Source organism: Zingiber officinale, unplaced genomic scaffold, assembly GCF_018446385.1.
Source record: "Zingiber officinale cultivar Zhangliang unplaced genomic scaffold, Zo_v1.1 ctg149, whole genome shotgun sequence".
In the NCBI taxonomy this organism is placed as follows: Eukaryota; Viridiplantae; Streptophyta; class Magnoliopsida; order Zingiberales; family Zingiberaceae; genus Zingiber; species Zingiber officinale.
This window is the reverse complement of record NW_024589844.1, coordinates 164,466-180,131: the sequence shown is the minus strand read 5'-3', so window position 1 is coordinate 180,131 and position 15,666 is coordinate 164,466. Positions and strand designations below refer to the sequence as shown.

General features: G+C 33.9%; 1 protein-coding gene across 1 annotated transcript in view; it reads right to left on the bottom strand.

The window, feature by feature from the left end:
• Positions 1 to 3,134: 3,134 nt before the first annotated feature.
• The window catches only part of LOC122036378 (exocyst complex component SEC6-like), a 33,332-nt gene continuing 20,800 nt past the window's right edge, over positions 3,135 to 15,666 (bottom strand). The window contains exon 13 of the mRNA XM_042595671.1: positions 3,135 to 3,210. Coding sequence (XP_042451605.1) covers positions 3,142 to 3,210 — 69 coding nt within the window. The 3' untranslated portion in view covers positions 3,135 to 3,141. The remainder of the gene's footprint in view (positions 3,211 to 15,666) is intronic.

Sequence of the window (15,666 nt, the reverse complement as noted above, 5' to 3'; positions counted from 1 at the left end):
TCTCTCTCTTGTTCCTATTCTTTATCATTGAATATACTTTACTAACTTACGCATCGAAGGAGCTTTGCCGAATCACTCCCATGCCCCTTGACACTTGCTCACTCATGCATGCCAAGCAATCCAAGTCGAAGCCCATTGTAAAGGTCAGATCGAGTTGGGTCAAGTCAGAGCTTGGCGTCGGACCAAACTAGATCAAGTCCGAACGAGCTATGTCAGCTCAGACTATGCCTCCCCTAGCATCTGCCTTCATGACAGACCTTATCGCATAGGTCGGCTCATGCCTCCACAACATTTACACCATCATCTTTAAGATCAGCATCCGTCTTGAAATCCACTTCAATAGTAGCAAATTTCCACCATATCATCATCGGACCAAACAAAAAAAAAAAAAAGAAGACATTGCCAACATCTTTTACTTGCATTGTAATTTGTTTACCATATTTTTTATGCATTCTATTTATCTAATTGTTTTATTTTATAATAATCATTACTGGTCAACCCTTTATATCAGCATAATACCACTAAACATATGAGATACTGGTTTTTGGAGAAAGATATCAATGCCATTATCCTCATGCAAATGTTGAGCTTAATTTTATGAGAACTAGAACAAAATGTCTAAACAATTCTTTCTACACTTTGAAATTCCGTAAGTAATATGCAAACTCATACATCAAATTATCTCATTACTAGAGAAAAATTAAATTAAAATGAATACACCAAGGTCTATGGTGGTAAGTACTTTAATACATTCTCTCCAATGGACAAGATTACTTCAATTTAACTCTTCTTGTCATTTGTTGTCGTCTTTCATAGGCAACTTCATCAACTTATATCAAAATGCTTTCTTTCATAGTAATTTTTCAGAAAGGATCTATTGGAGCAAGCTTTAGGATCTATTGCTCAAGGAAAGATTAGTCTGGTGTGTAAGCTACAGAAGACTCTATTTATTAAAGCAATCTCGACTTGGGAAGTTAAACTCAACACTTCTACATATAGTATGATTGAAATACCATAATCACTCAGTGTTTTACCTCATTTAACAATCTAGCAACCATATTCTTTTTATTGTCTACATAGATGACATTATCATTATTGATGACACCATTGGGATTGCAAAGTTGAGAGATTATCTTCATCAATACTTTCTCAATATTTTCATACCAAGAGTCAGAAGTTCTTTCCTTGGTGGGTTGCTCACTCAAAAAAATAATATCTCACAACGCAAATATCAAAACTATATCATTTTGGCTTGGCTAAAAGTTAAATTAAGTATATAGTTGTGTTTTCTTCATCTTCTTTCTTCTTATCCTGCAATTCTCAGACGGAACCATACATCGAAACATTGGTACAGTACTGAAATAGTATTATTCTAATCAAAATTCATAATTTTAGCACGGCTGAAAATTTTAAACAATATACTTGTGGTAGGCGTGTTACGGACTAAAATATCAAATTAGTAGCAACACAAGGGAGCTACTATTTAACTAAGGACAGTATGATATTGATAGGAAAACTGAGATATATATATATCTCAAGGTTGACTCTTCATTTATTTTGCGATTAGTGTGATTAGTTATTTTCAAGAGAGTCTGTCATGACCATTGAGTAGCAACTACAAGGATTTTAGTTGAAAGGTAAGGTTGTAAATGAACCAAGCATCCGTAAATAAGCTTGGTGTTCGGCTTGGTAAGAGTTTGTTTACGTTCGTTCAATATACACAAGATTAATTAAACAAATAAGCTTCAAATGCTCGTTAAACTAAACAAACAAGTTTGAACACATATATGTTCAGCTTGTTAACGTTCGTGAACAATGTTCACGAGCCATATTCATTAATAAAACTCTTTTCAATATACTAAATAAATAATAAAATAAAATAAACAAATAAGTTTAAATTATCAAGTTCAATAATCAATCAAACAACTAAAAGTTTCAAACAAGCAAACAAGTTTGAAATGAGAGCTCGATAACATCTAAAAAAACCAAGTTCGAACCAAGCTCAAGTCAAGCTTGAATTGAGAGCTCAATAACATTTAAACAAACCAAACTCAAGTTAAGCTTCATACAAACTCAAGCTCATAAAAAATAAACCAAGCCAAGCTTGAGCAATCATTTCAAAAGCTTAGTTCATTTTAAGCTCGGCTCGGCTCAATTACCTTATCAAACAAGCTTGAACATCCCAAAGATCGACTTGGCTCGTTTGTAGCCCTATCAAAAGGTGCTATAGGGAAAGCTATTTTATTTTGCGATCGAGGTCACCTTTAATTCCACCCGTGACGAACAACTCATAGTTGGTCCCAAATACGGATAAAGGAGGAGGATTGTATTAGGTTGACGGTCAGCGTTAAAACTATGACAAATATTCAATGAATGGATCCATTAAACTATTATGCATCGAGGCCACCTTTAAATCATAGAATACTCTCATGTGGATTGAGCAGGTTCTCTTACAGATAGATTATTTACATCTAATTATTGCATTCTCTTGTGAGGCAATTTATTTCCTGCAATAATAAGAGGCAATAAATGGTGGCAAGATCAAACAAATAAGCAGAATATAGGATCATGGCCTTAATGACAACATGCGACTTTATTTAGGTTATGCATCTAAATATGAGCTAGGATATGCTCTTGCAAAGCCGATGAAGTTTTACTATGGTATGTTGCGATGCATATAGACTTGAATCCCATGTTCCATGAGAGAACAAAACAGATTGATTGTCATTTCATTAGAGTTGCATTAGAGAGAGTTCAATCTAATAAGATCCTTCTTTTGTGAGTTAAAACAATCAGTAGGCAGATTTGTTGACTAAATCATTGAAAGGGCCTAGAGTTGGATATATTTGTAACAAGATGAATGCTTATAACATATTTGAAACAGCTTCAGTAGTGTTATGGGAAAAGGGGCCTTTAAAAAAGGTAGATCCGCTACCTTAAGTAAATATGTAAGGGGTAAAGAACCTACTTATAATGTTTTCAATTTGTCATAATACATACATAAAGGTAGAGGAGGATTGCAAAGGTTCCTAACGAACAATAGTTTTCCTATCAACAAGATGAAATGCTCAATAAATTTCACTGACTGAAGAAAAAAGTAACAAACAAATCCATAATCAAATAGAACGAACAACTGGGATGTTAGTTTTCAAACCTTGTTGGAAAACATGGAGCAACATAGTCATAAATATCAGCAAGCTCCTCGCCAATCTACAAGGATCAAAAAAGGTATTTTAATCATGTGGTTGGAATCCAGCATTTATGTTTTAAACATTTGCAGAAGTTGCATAGATTGGGGATTTCTGCTCCCAAATGTCAATCTACAACTTGTTCTACGGATACTAGTGGTTTCTTGAATAAGACAAAAAGAAAAGAGTCACCTTTAACTAGACATCAACCAATATGCATTAAAGTACAAGACAACAAAAGAAAAAACATGGACCCTTACAAAAATGTTTATGATGATCATTAAAGACATATCTATCTTATGTTACAGAACACCATCTTCCATCCAGGAGACTATGTAGCAAAACTTTAATTTTGTCTCAGTACACTTCAGTGTGTGCCTAAATATACCGAGTGCCAACACAACATGGTACCAAAACCGTAACATTCTGGCAGGATATTGAAACTCTGGCACCAAACAACATTTTTCCATAGTGCTTGTTCTAGGCCATTCTATCTGATGCTACCAATCCATCTATTTTAATTGAAGATTCCTATTAAAGATTGGTGGCACCTACGTCAGAATACTTGTAATCCAAGGTGGTAATAAACCTTCCCTAATTCGCCACAAAGAAGTCTAAAGTTATAAAAGGCAGTAACTTCAGTTTTCATATTCGATTAGGATCAGCCATTGCGCTTTCAATTCAGTCCTTCGCAATAAAGTCGGAAGAGGTCATAGATTCTATTATTAGAAGGAACAGTGTTCAAATTTCTTCTCTTTTTGGGGAATTTCCAATGATGCATTCAATTCAGCTATCTGTAAAACTGGATCCATCTATGGGCAGCAACGGAGACTCCGGCAGTCCCACTACATGGAAGCTTCAGTTTAGTCAATCCTATCCCAAGTTTATTCATGCATATCAGGACTGACCTGTGTTGAATGCTGCAAAGAAAAACAGTTGGCATCAGAGCACAGTTGATTCTTTTTTTCATTGAATTTGGTCCTCATCTGCCGATGGAATAAGTTTGTACTTGTAAGATTCCTTTACAGATTTGCATCTTCATCAAGCTTTTACCAACTGTTGCAAAGCTACTCATGGGGTAATTACTTTGAAGAATGTTAGTCAAATCTGCTGGTTAGGCACCACTTCTAGCACTGGTGTACGCAACAGCTCAGAAATTTGACCAACTATTCTTATGTCTGATATCTTTTCTACAATGTTCACCAAATAGGACAGTAGTTATCAGATCGAAATTTTAGACATTTATCATCTTTATTATTGGTTTGAGCTGTCTGATTGATTGAGATGAGGCCATTTAACATTGAACCTTTGCTCCATCACGTGAATACACAGCAACGATTGTCTCAATGGCTCATCAACTTCATTTTGATTTTGTTCTATTGGATCTTTCATCTTAGGGGCAATCTAAAGTGTTCTATGCTCTGCTTTTTATTCCTTGGCTTTCTTTTCTTTTAATTTATTTGCTTCATTTTGTCTCTTTTGAAACTCCGCCTATGGCAAATACTTCATCATGGCGGTCCCAAGCCTAAATAAAGGAGAAGAGTTGCAAAAGTTGTTAGTCAATGTTAAACTTTGGCAAATGATATATATGGATCCCTCAAAATATTATAATAATGCTAGATTGTTCTCTAGAAGAAACGTGTTATAAGGTCCAACTACAACGTCTCATTAAGAACCGCTATATTTCCATAAGAACTTTGTTCTAGTGTTAAATATGCAACAGTTTTCACACCTTGATTTGGATAAGAAAAGAATACTAATTGTCCTACATTTGGAACATGGACGTAAAAACTCTTGTTGGCAAATCAATAAAGGTAGTGTATACGATGATTAAAAAAATTAATATTTTATATTTACAAGAGATAAAATGAGTAGGGGTGAAGACAAATATGATAAAGAAGTTAGGTTTTAAGATTTTAAGTTATGATATTTAGGGGAAAAAATGAAAAATAGAGTAGGTATTGATGTGCATAGTTCATTAAAGGACAAAATAATAGAAGTTGTTAGGAAGAGAGATAAGATTATAGCTCTCAAGATAGTGGCAGTAAAAAAATTATTAATTTAATTAGTATATATACACCTCAACTAAAGTTAGATGACTACACCGAACATAGATTTTGAGAAAACCTAGATGAGCTAGTACCAAAAATAATTCAAGAAATAAGATGATATTGGTTAGCGGAAATCTAAATTAGCACGTAGGAATAAGAAATGAAAAATATGATAAAGTGCATGAGGGCTATGATTTTGAAACAAGAAATGAAAAAAGAAAAGTTATATGGGATTTCGTAATAGCCAGTGTTGTAAATAGCGGTAGGCAATGGCGGGGTGGTTAATGACCGCCTACAGCCTCAGCCACCTAGGCGGTTGAATTTTTTTTATTATTTTTTATACATAATATAAAAATACAAGTTTTATCACCATATTAATAAATGCAATTAACAAGAGAATTAATAAAAATTCATCATCATATTAATACTAAAAAATTAATATCAAAAGTCTAAGTTTAAAATTCAAAGTTTCAATCCAACATTACAACAAACCAATAAGGACTAGACTAAACATAACTAATTTTCTAAATCATCTACACATGCACCATCAACTACATCAATAATCCTCTCATCATCAGACTCAAAATCAACATCTTCATTCTTCTCCTCCAATGTATCTAAATTCTCATCAAATTCTCTAATAGGGATGTTCCTTGCGCTCATCCTTGGTTGTAGCACTTCATCTGCTCCCGAGGCCTCCACCGCCATTCTCCAAGTAAGTCACAAACTCGGCTCGACCTCATCTTCATCACCATCATCAACAAGCCAACCTTGAGCTTTACTAGCTTGAGAGGATAAAAGCAAATCTCCATCCATTTCTCTCTTCTTCGTAAGATTGGCGTTAAATTTAACATATACAAGATCATTTCAATCTTAATATCTAGAGTATATTCCTCTTCTTAATATGTATCTAAACAATTAAAAAATTATTTAAAACTAATAAAAAGAAAAAATAAATAATACAATTTATGAATTGTTACTTATTCCTTCAAATTAGTTCCAATTTCTTTCACACCCCGATGAACTACTTGTTAAAGAAAGAAATCTCATTGTTATATTTTGTACATTTGGAGTGTAACCACCATAACTGGACCACCAACCAACTTTAAAAAGTAAAGAGGCAAAAAATTAATAAACCCAAAAATAGGTAAAAAAGACATGTATGTTAGTGAATAGAAATAAAAGAAAGAGATGTATCTGAATCAAAGTCATGGTATACATCCACCTTCTCATATGCCACGACCGTCATCTTTCTTCCAAAGTTTCGGGATTTACTCTTATACTTCAACATCAATAGAAATGGTGGATTCATGTCTTCATCGGTGGGAAAAATTCTAATACAATTCAAAAACACATTCATAACATTAGTGTCATTTTTTATTTTTTGATCTTTTAAGTAAAAAATCGGATTCAACAAGTGGGCATAATGCAAAGGACTATCAAGTCTACCCTTAGACTTCTCATCAATAATCTTCAAAATAGAGGTGGCATTTTTTCCTTTTTTGAAAGTCTTTCTAATATCTTCCTGGGCTTGTTTAAGTGCACCCGATAAAAAAGTCCTTGAGGATTTTTTGTCACCATCAACAAGGCGTTAAACTTTCAAAAAAGAAATAAAAACATTCAAAGCCAAAGAAATACCATTCCAAAAAGAGAGATTTGTTATCGTCGCGTCTGTCGTTTTCCCCTTCACACTACTCTTTAATTTTGTGTTGCTCCACTCCTCAAATGTGAAATAGCAAATCTAATCATCCCAGGTCTCATGATATACCTCTTCTTGGTATATTTCCTGATGGGTAGTTTTCCAATTGCTTCAAACATGAAGTTGATTGTATGAGTCGCACATTAGGTCTAAAAAATTTAAGGTTTTGTAACTTTTAACAACTCCGTTGCTGCCATATAGTTTGTCGTATTGTCCGTCACTACTTGAACAACATGCTGAGAACCAATTTCATTGATGTGTTTTTCACAAATTTAAAGATGCAAGTCCCGATGTGTGCCTCTATGAATTTTTCAATAGAACCAAAGAATGAAGTGTTAGTTTACAGTTAACACATAAATTCATAATACTTCTCTTGTGATCTATCCATGCATCAGTCATAATTGAACATCCACTTTTCTTCATGCTTTTTTAGAAATAATTTGGTCCTCTCAACTTCTTACCTCAAACGTGGCACTTTTAGAAGATATTGACTTGGAGGTTTGTAGCCCGACCGAATTGGACAACCGTCTCTACAAATTGTCTAAAAACTTTGATTATCAATTGCATGAAAAGGAATCTCGGCCTCATAAATCCATCTTGCAAGATGTTTATGCATATCATTTGTAAACTTTAACTTTGATGCATCATTATGTTTTGTTGTTTTGCCTTTGTTGGATCGATTGCGGATGTCCATTTATCAATAGGCCCGAGGTGCATTGACTTCATTTTAGAAGAATCTTCTTCCACTTGACAATCTTCATCCTCTACATCAACACCTATATTTACTTCCGCCCTCTCTTTTTTAGTTCTTCCATCCTTTTTCGCTTCTTATTCTTGTTATTTTCAAGATAAGCTCTTACTTGTTTTTATCTTCATCAGATGCTTTAGGGCATGCTTCAACTTGTCCTACAATACTCGTAATATGAAGCTTCATCCAATAAACTTCTCCTTCAATAAGCCTCTTAAACAATTTGTATACAACACCCCATAATCTCAAACAATATCAGTAGGCTTTCGCTTCAATTCTATTTTTGGTAGTTTCTCATTTTCCATCGTTAATCTTCAATAATTAAATGAAAGATCAAAAATTAGAATATAAAATATTAATTTAAATATATTATCTAAAAATTAAAAAAAAATAAAGAGAAGTATATATGCTAACTTAAAATATATTATCTAAATAAATCAAATAAATTAAATAAAAAATAAATTTTTATATATATTAAATTAATAGGATAATTTTATTAGACTTTAAATAAGTCTATTTAAATTATTCCAACTATAACTCGAAGTTGATTAAAATTATTAATATAAAGTTATTCGATTAAATCCAAAGTTAAAGTTAAAAGAAATCGAAAAATTTTATGTTTCGTCTTCGACGGCTCCACTTCGGAAGTAGAACGCGTCGCCGGACCCCGCCAAACCTGGGCGACATCTCCGGGTCCGTCGCAGGGCCCGGGCGACGCTTTTAGGCCCGTCGCCTGGGCAAGTGAAGAGTCCAGACTAGTCGCCTCGCGTCGCCCAAGCCTAGGCCCGACATCGTGCCCAAGCAATGGGTCCGGAAGCGTCGCCCAGGCCTGACGTCGTGCTTGAACGTGTTGCCAGAGTTCGGCGGGGTCCGACAACACATCCTAGGTCTGAAGCGGAGCCGCCGAAGCCGAAACAGAGAGTTAGGTTTTTTTGAAATCGAAAAATATAAAGCCTAAACTCTAGACGGCACCGAGTGATGGCGGCAGCAGCTATGGGGCACAGCGACGACGCGGCGATTCGAGGCGGAAGGAGGCATGGAGTTGTTCTGAAACACCTAGTGGTTTTTTAGCCTACGCTTAAAACACTGCCTTCCGTAAAAGCAGTGCGATTGAGGCCAGCCTCCCACCTAGGCGACCGCCTCAACCACTATTTAAAACACTAATAACAGCATATAAATTTATAATTGTTAATACATTTTTAAGGAATAGAAAAAAAATACCTAGTTATGCTTAAAAAAAATGAAAACAATAAGTTACAAATTGACTTTCTTATAAGTCGAAAGAGGAATAGAAAAGTTTATAAAGATTGCAAACTCCATCTAAAACTCCGCCCGTGAACCAATCATGGCCGGTGTCAAGCCCGAATAAATGAAGGTTGCGTTAAATTGCAGTCAGCATTAAAATTATGGTAAATATTTAATTAATTGATCGATTAAACTATTATGCCAATGTTATGTTGTTCCCCGGAAGGAACGCATTGCAAGGTCTGTAACATCTTGGCAATGACCGCTACATATCTAAAACTCAGGTGTAGTGCTAAATATGCAAGAGTTCGTGTTGCAGAGTCTGACTGTAACGTATCAGCAAGAACCGTTGTATCTCCATGAAAACTTGGATGTAGTGTTAAATAGGTAAGAGTTCTCACACCATAGATTGGATAAGAACAAATATGATAGCAAAACTAATAATCTAAGATTTGGAATATAGAGCACAGGAACTCTCACTAGTAAATCGATAGAGATAGTAGATACGATGATTAGGAGAAAAATTAGTATTTTGTGCATACAAGAGATAAAATGGATAGACGAGAAGGCAAAACTGATAGAAAACTTGGGTTTTAAGTTATGGTACACAGGAAAGAGTAAAACAAGAAATGGAGTGCGTATTATTGTAGAAAATTCGTTCAAGGATAGAGTTGCAGGAGTACTTAGAATAAGGAATAAAATTATAGCCCTTAAGATAATAGTGGCAAAAGAAACTATGAACATAATTAGCGTATATGCACCGCAAGTATAATTAGATGAAGCTACCAAATCAAAGTTTTGAGATGACTTAAATAAAATATTACAAAACATTCCGCCAAATGAAATGATTTTAATAGAAGGTGAGGGATTATGGTTTTAGAACGAAAAATAAGGAAGGGAAAACTATATTAGATTTTGCAATAGCATATAACCTTATATTAGCTAATATGTTTTTTAAGAAAAGAGAAGAAAACTTAGTCACGTTCAAAAGTGAGAATAATACATCGCAAATTGACTTTCTTGTGGTTAGGAAGAAGGATAGAAAGATTTATAAAAATTGCAAGATCATCCCTGAAAAAAGCTTAACTACCCAACATAAGTTAGTAATGTTGGATATATGCCTTAAACATAGTATAAATAGAAAGAAAATATATATGATTCTTAGAATTAAGTGGTGGAAGTCAAAGGATGGGAAGCAAAATATATTTAAAGAGAAGCTAGGAGTTCAAGCATTAGGTGAAATATATGGTGATTCAAATACAACATGGATAAGATGGTATCAAAGTTGAAAATAGTAGCTAAGAGTGTACTCGATGAGTCAAATGGATATGCACTACTAAGTGAGGAATCTTAGCGGTGGAATGAGAAAGTACAAGAGAAAGTGAAGAAAAAACAAATAACTTATAAAAGAATGATATATTTGTAAGAACGAGAAAAACTTAAAAAAATATACAATGGCCAAAAAAAATAAGCTAAGAGAGTAGTGAATAAAGCAAAGAATAAAACTTTTGAACGATTATATCAAAAATTGGATACAAAAGAAGGGGAGAGAGATATTTATAGAATAGCTAAAGTGAGAGAAAAGAAAAATCTTATCCAAATAAAATGTATTAAAGATGAATATAATAGGGTACTAGTAGACGATGGAGAAATAAAAGAGCGGTGGAAGAGGCATTTTTATCAACTTTTTAATGAAGGTTTAGGTAACTTAACTTAAGTAATTTAAATAGGTCAAATAAGCATAGAAATTTAAATTTTTATCGTAGAATTCAAATTCAGAAGTAGAACAAGTTTTAAATGGGATGCACAATGGAAAAGTCGTTGGACCAAATGATATTTCGATAGAGGTATGGAAGTGTCTAGGGAAATAAGATATTGAATGACTTACAAAATTATTTAACATGATATTGAAAATGAAAAAAATGTCTGATTTAAGGAGGATAAGTACTCTAGTTCCCTTATATAAGAAGGAGATGTAAAAGTTGTGCAAACTATAGGGGCATTAAACTAATAAGTCATACCATGAAACTTTAGGAAAAAATAATAGAAAAAAGATTAAAGAAGGAGACCACGATAACTGAAAATCAATTTGAGTTTATACCTGGAAGGTTAACAATAGAAGGTATACATATTTTTAGATAATTATTTGAAAAATATTGGGAGCAAAAATAAGATCTACATATAATATTTATTGACTTAGAAAAAGCTTATGATAGAGTCTAAGAAAAATTATATAGAGAATTCTATAAAAGAGATGTACTAGCCTAACATATATTGAACTAATTAAGGATATGTACGAGGATATAACGACTAAAGTAAAGACTTCTAGCAGAATAATTGAAGCATTTCTAATAAAAATAGGGTTACATCAAGGATCACTAATTATAGACGAATTCACTGCACATATTCATGACACAATACCGTAGTGTATATTGTTTGTAAATGATATTATTTTGATAGATGAAACACGTGAAGAAGTAAATGTTAAACTAGAATCTTTGCGGGAAATACTAGAAGGGAAAAATTTTAGGTTTAGTAGAATAAAGACAGAATATATGAAATTTAAGTTTAACAATATTAGACATAATAAGACAATTGTTAAGATAGGAGATGAGAAGTTGCCCGAAACCGAGATATTTAGATATTTAGATATTTAGAATAATTTTTGTAAAATGATGAAGGGTTGAGAGAGATATCTTACATAGAATACAAGCAAGATAGTCGAAATGGAGGGCGTCGGGTGTTTTATGTAACCGTAAAGTACCTCTAAAACTTAAAGGAAAATTTTCTAGAACTGCAATTAGACCTATTATGTTATATGGAGCTAAATATTGGCTATGACTCGAGCACATGAGCAAAAAATGAGAGTTGAAAAGATGAGGATGTTAAAGTGAATGTGTGGACACATGAGGATGAACAGAATAAGAAATGAGAGCATTAGAGAGAAAGTCGGAGTTGAATCTATTGAGGAAAAATTCCGTGAGACACATTTAAGATGGTACGGGCATGTACGACGACCAATAAATGCTCTAATTAGACGATGTGAAATTATGACAAAGACGCATATCAAACGAGGAAACCAAAAAAGACTTGGTTAGCAACAATAAACAAGATAAAATTAATTTAAGTATAGATGATGATAGAGTAGACGATAGAGCTCAATAGCGTAAAAGAATTCATATAGCTGACCCCACCTAGTGGGATAAAGCTTCGTTGTTGTTGTTGTAAAGTCTATCTAAGAAAAGTTAACCACGCAGCATAAGTTAGTGGTGTCAAATATGAGCCTCAAACAAAGTATTAGTAGAAGAAAAGCATGTATGAATGCTAAAGATTAAGTGATGGAGTTAAAGGATGACAAGTAAAGTATTTCTAAGGAAAGAATATAAGCACATGTTTTAGAAGAAATACATAGAGACTATAATATGACAAAAGATAAGATGACATCAAATTTAAAAACAATGGCCAAGAGTATACTCGATGAGGCATTGTTGGTGCAACGAGGCCGGCAAAAGAGAAGGGGTGAATTGCCTGCAAAAAGAAAATACTCTTCTCGTGCTTTCAACTCTTAAAATAGCAACAATTAAATAAAAGCAAATAACTGAAAAGAAGGAAAAGAGACTCAGCAATTTGACTTGGTTATAACCTAGATGGTTGTTAATCCAAGGCGGTTGAACAGCGCACTAAGAAACTCCTTCTCTGAAGGCGGAGAAGCCTTTTACACACTTAGAGAGTTCAAGAGTTGCTAGGAATTGATTACAGAGTTGATTAAATATTTTCCTAGCTCCAGGGGCCTTTATATAGCTCCTGGAAATCCTATCTTGAGTCTTGAGAGCGCCTCCAAAGGGGTTGAGGGCGCCTCTAAGTGAATAAGCGGATAAAATTTTACCTGTGCGCAAATGGCCATGTTGACCCAATTGAGGGCGCCCTCAAGGACATTGAGGGTGTCCTCAATGCTGTTAAGGGCGCCCTCACTCTGGTGAGGGCAGAGGTGCCTCAACAGTTGTTGAGGGCGCCTCCAACTGCTTTTCCAGCACTTCTTCATCTTCTTTTTAGCTTCCGAAGTTCCGATAGCTTGGGTGATTACGATCAACCTACGTTGAGGGCGCTCTCACTCTGGTGAGGGCGGAGGCGCCTCAACAGTTGTTGAGGGCGCCTCCAACTGCTTTTCCAGCACTTCTTCGTCTTCTTTTTAGCTTCCGAAGTTCCGATAGCTTGGGTGATTACGATCAACCGAAATAGGGCTCACCCGAACCCAATTTCCGGCCTTCTCCTCGAGCAGGCTTCCGCCCCGGCTTCTCGTCCCTCGAACGTCGCACACGTTCTTCGAGTCCACCGGTGTACTCTTCCACAGCTCTTTCGTCCTTCGGACGCACCGAGCCCGTCAGCTCCCTTCCCGTGCCATCCTCGCTACCTGCGTCTTCCTCTTGACTTCCTGCGCTCCTAAGCTCCTGCACACTTAGACACAGGGATCAAAACCAAACATGACCTAACCTAACTTGGTTGATCACATCAAAACACCTACGGGGTCCAACAGGCATCACCAAATAAAGTATTTCGATGGTGGAATGTGGAAGTGCGGGAGAAACTAAAGGAAAAAAGAACCACCTATAACTTACTATACACTTATAAGAATGAAGAAAATTTAAAAGGCATGCAGTATCCAAGAAAGAGACTAAGAAAGCAACAAGTAAAACCACTTTCGAACGCTTATATCAATAGTTTGATATAAAAGAATGGGAAAATGACATTATAGAATAGCTAAAGCACGAGAAAAATAAAGGATCTTATCCAAATAAGATGCATAAAAATGAATCCAATAGGGTACTAGTGAAGGATGAAGCAATAAAGGTGTGCGGAAAATGATATTTTCATTAACTTTTTAATGAGCTTTAGGTAACCAACTTAACTTAGGAAATTTAAGTAGGTAGAGAATTAAATTTTTATTAGAGAATTCAAATTTTAGAAGTAGCATAAACGTTAAATGGGATAAAAAAATGAAAAAACAATTAGAATGGATAATATTCAAATAGAGGTATGGAAGTGTCTAAGAAAGTAGGGTATTAAATAGTTTATGAAATTATTTAACGTAATATTAAAAATGAAAAAAAAAAACTAATTAGGAGAGAGTAAGTACTTTAGTTCTCCTATATAAAAACAAAGAAAATATACACAATTGTATGAATTATGCGGGCTTTAAGCTAATAAGTCATATCATGAAATTTTGAAAGAGTGATAGAAAAAAAGATTAAGAAGACCAAAATAACTGAAAATCAATTTGAATTCATGCCTAAAAGAAAGAAGTTATATATTTTCTAAAACAACTGATTAAAAAGTATCGAGAAAAAAAAACAAGACTTACAAATAGTATTCATGGACTCAAACAAACCTTTATGATAAAATTCTGAGGAAATTATATGAAGAATTTTAGAAAATAAATGTATTAGTGTAGTGTATATTGAAACAATTAAAGATATGTATAAAAATGTAATGCCAAGAATGAAGACTCGAGACCGATTAACTAAAGCATTTCTTATAGAAATAGAGTTTCATCAAGGATTGACTTTAAATTCATATCTTTTATCCTAGTTATGAATTAACTTATTGGACGCATCCAACCCACGTAACCATAGTATTTGTTTGGAGATGACATTATTTTGGTCGATGAGACACGTGAAAAAATAAATGCTAAGCTCAAATCTTGTCAGAAAACACTGGAACTAAAAAGTTTTAGACTTAGTAGATTAAAAACAAAATTATAGAATAGACATACCAAGGTAATTGTGATAATAAGTTATCTGGAACTGAAAGCTTTAAATATCTAAGATCCTATTTACAAAAAGATAGAAGGGTTGATAAAGATATTTTACATAAGATCAAGTAGAATGGCTGAAATGAAGGAGACGTTAGGTGTTCTATGTGATCGTAGGGTACCTCTAAAGCTTAAAGGGAAGTTTTACAAAAAGACAATTAGATCTGCTATGTTATATGAAGTTGTTATGTTACATAGAGTTAATGTTGGATTATAAAGCGAGGACATAAGCATAAGATGAGAGTCACAGAGATGAGAATATTAAGGTAGATGTGTAGACATTTGAGTATGGATAGTATAAGAAATGAGCCAATTATAAAGAAAGTTAGGATTGCCTCTATGGAGGAAAAACTTCAAAAGATACATTTAAGTATGGAGATGTACTTAGACAATAAATAAATGTCCCAATTAGGCGATGTGAGACCGTAAAAATATACATATTAATTGAGGAAAAAGGAGATCAAAGAAGACTTTGTTAGAAACCATAAAATAGGATAAAATTCATTTAAATATATGTGAGAATATAGCATATTGTCGACCCTACTTATTGGAATAAAGACTTGATTGTTGTTGTGTTTTCTCTCTCCTAAAATATAGTCTAAAATTTTATTCTATTGTACCCAGCATGAACAATAAAATATTGCTCATCCCATAACATAACAAGCTGGCACACAAATATAGCATATACCTATTAACCTCATCTATTACCTTTCTAGTCCAAATAAATCTTGATTTCCATCTGTATCAAGCAAGATAAGCTTAAAGCCTATGGTACTCAATTTAAGTAAACCTAAATTCAACCTAGTACCAATTCCAATTAATTATTTAATTAGATGCACAATTTAGGTAATTAAAACTTAAATGTGATAATAACTACCCATGAGAGCTCATCTTAAATCTACAATTGAAGTTATCTTGCACATTGA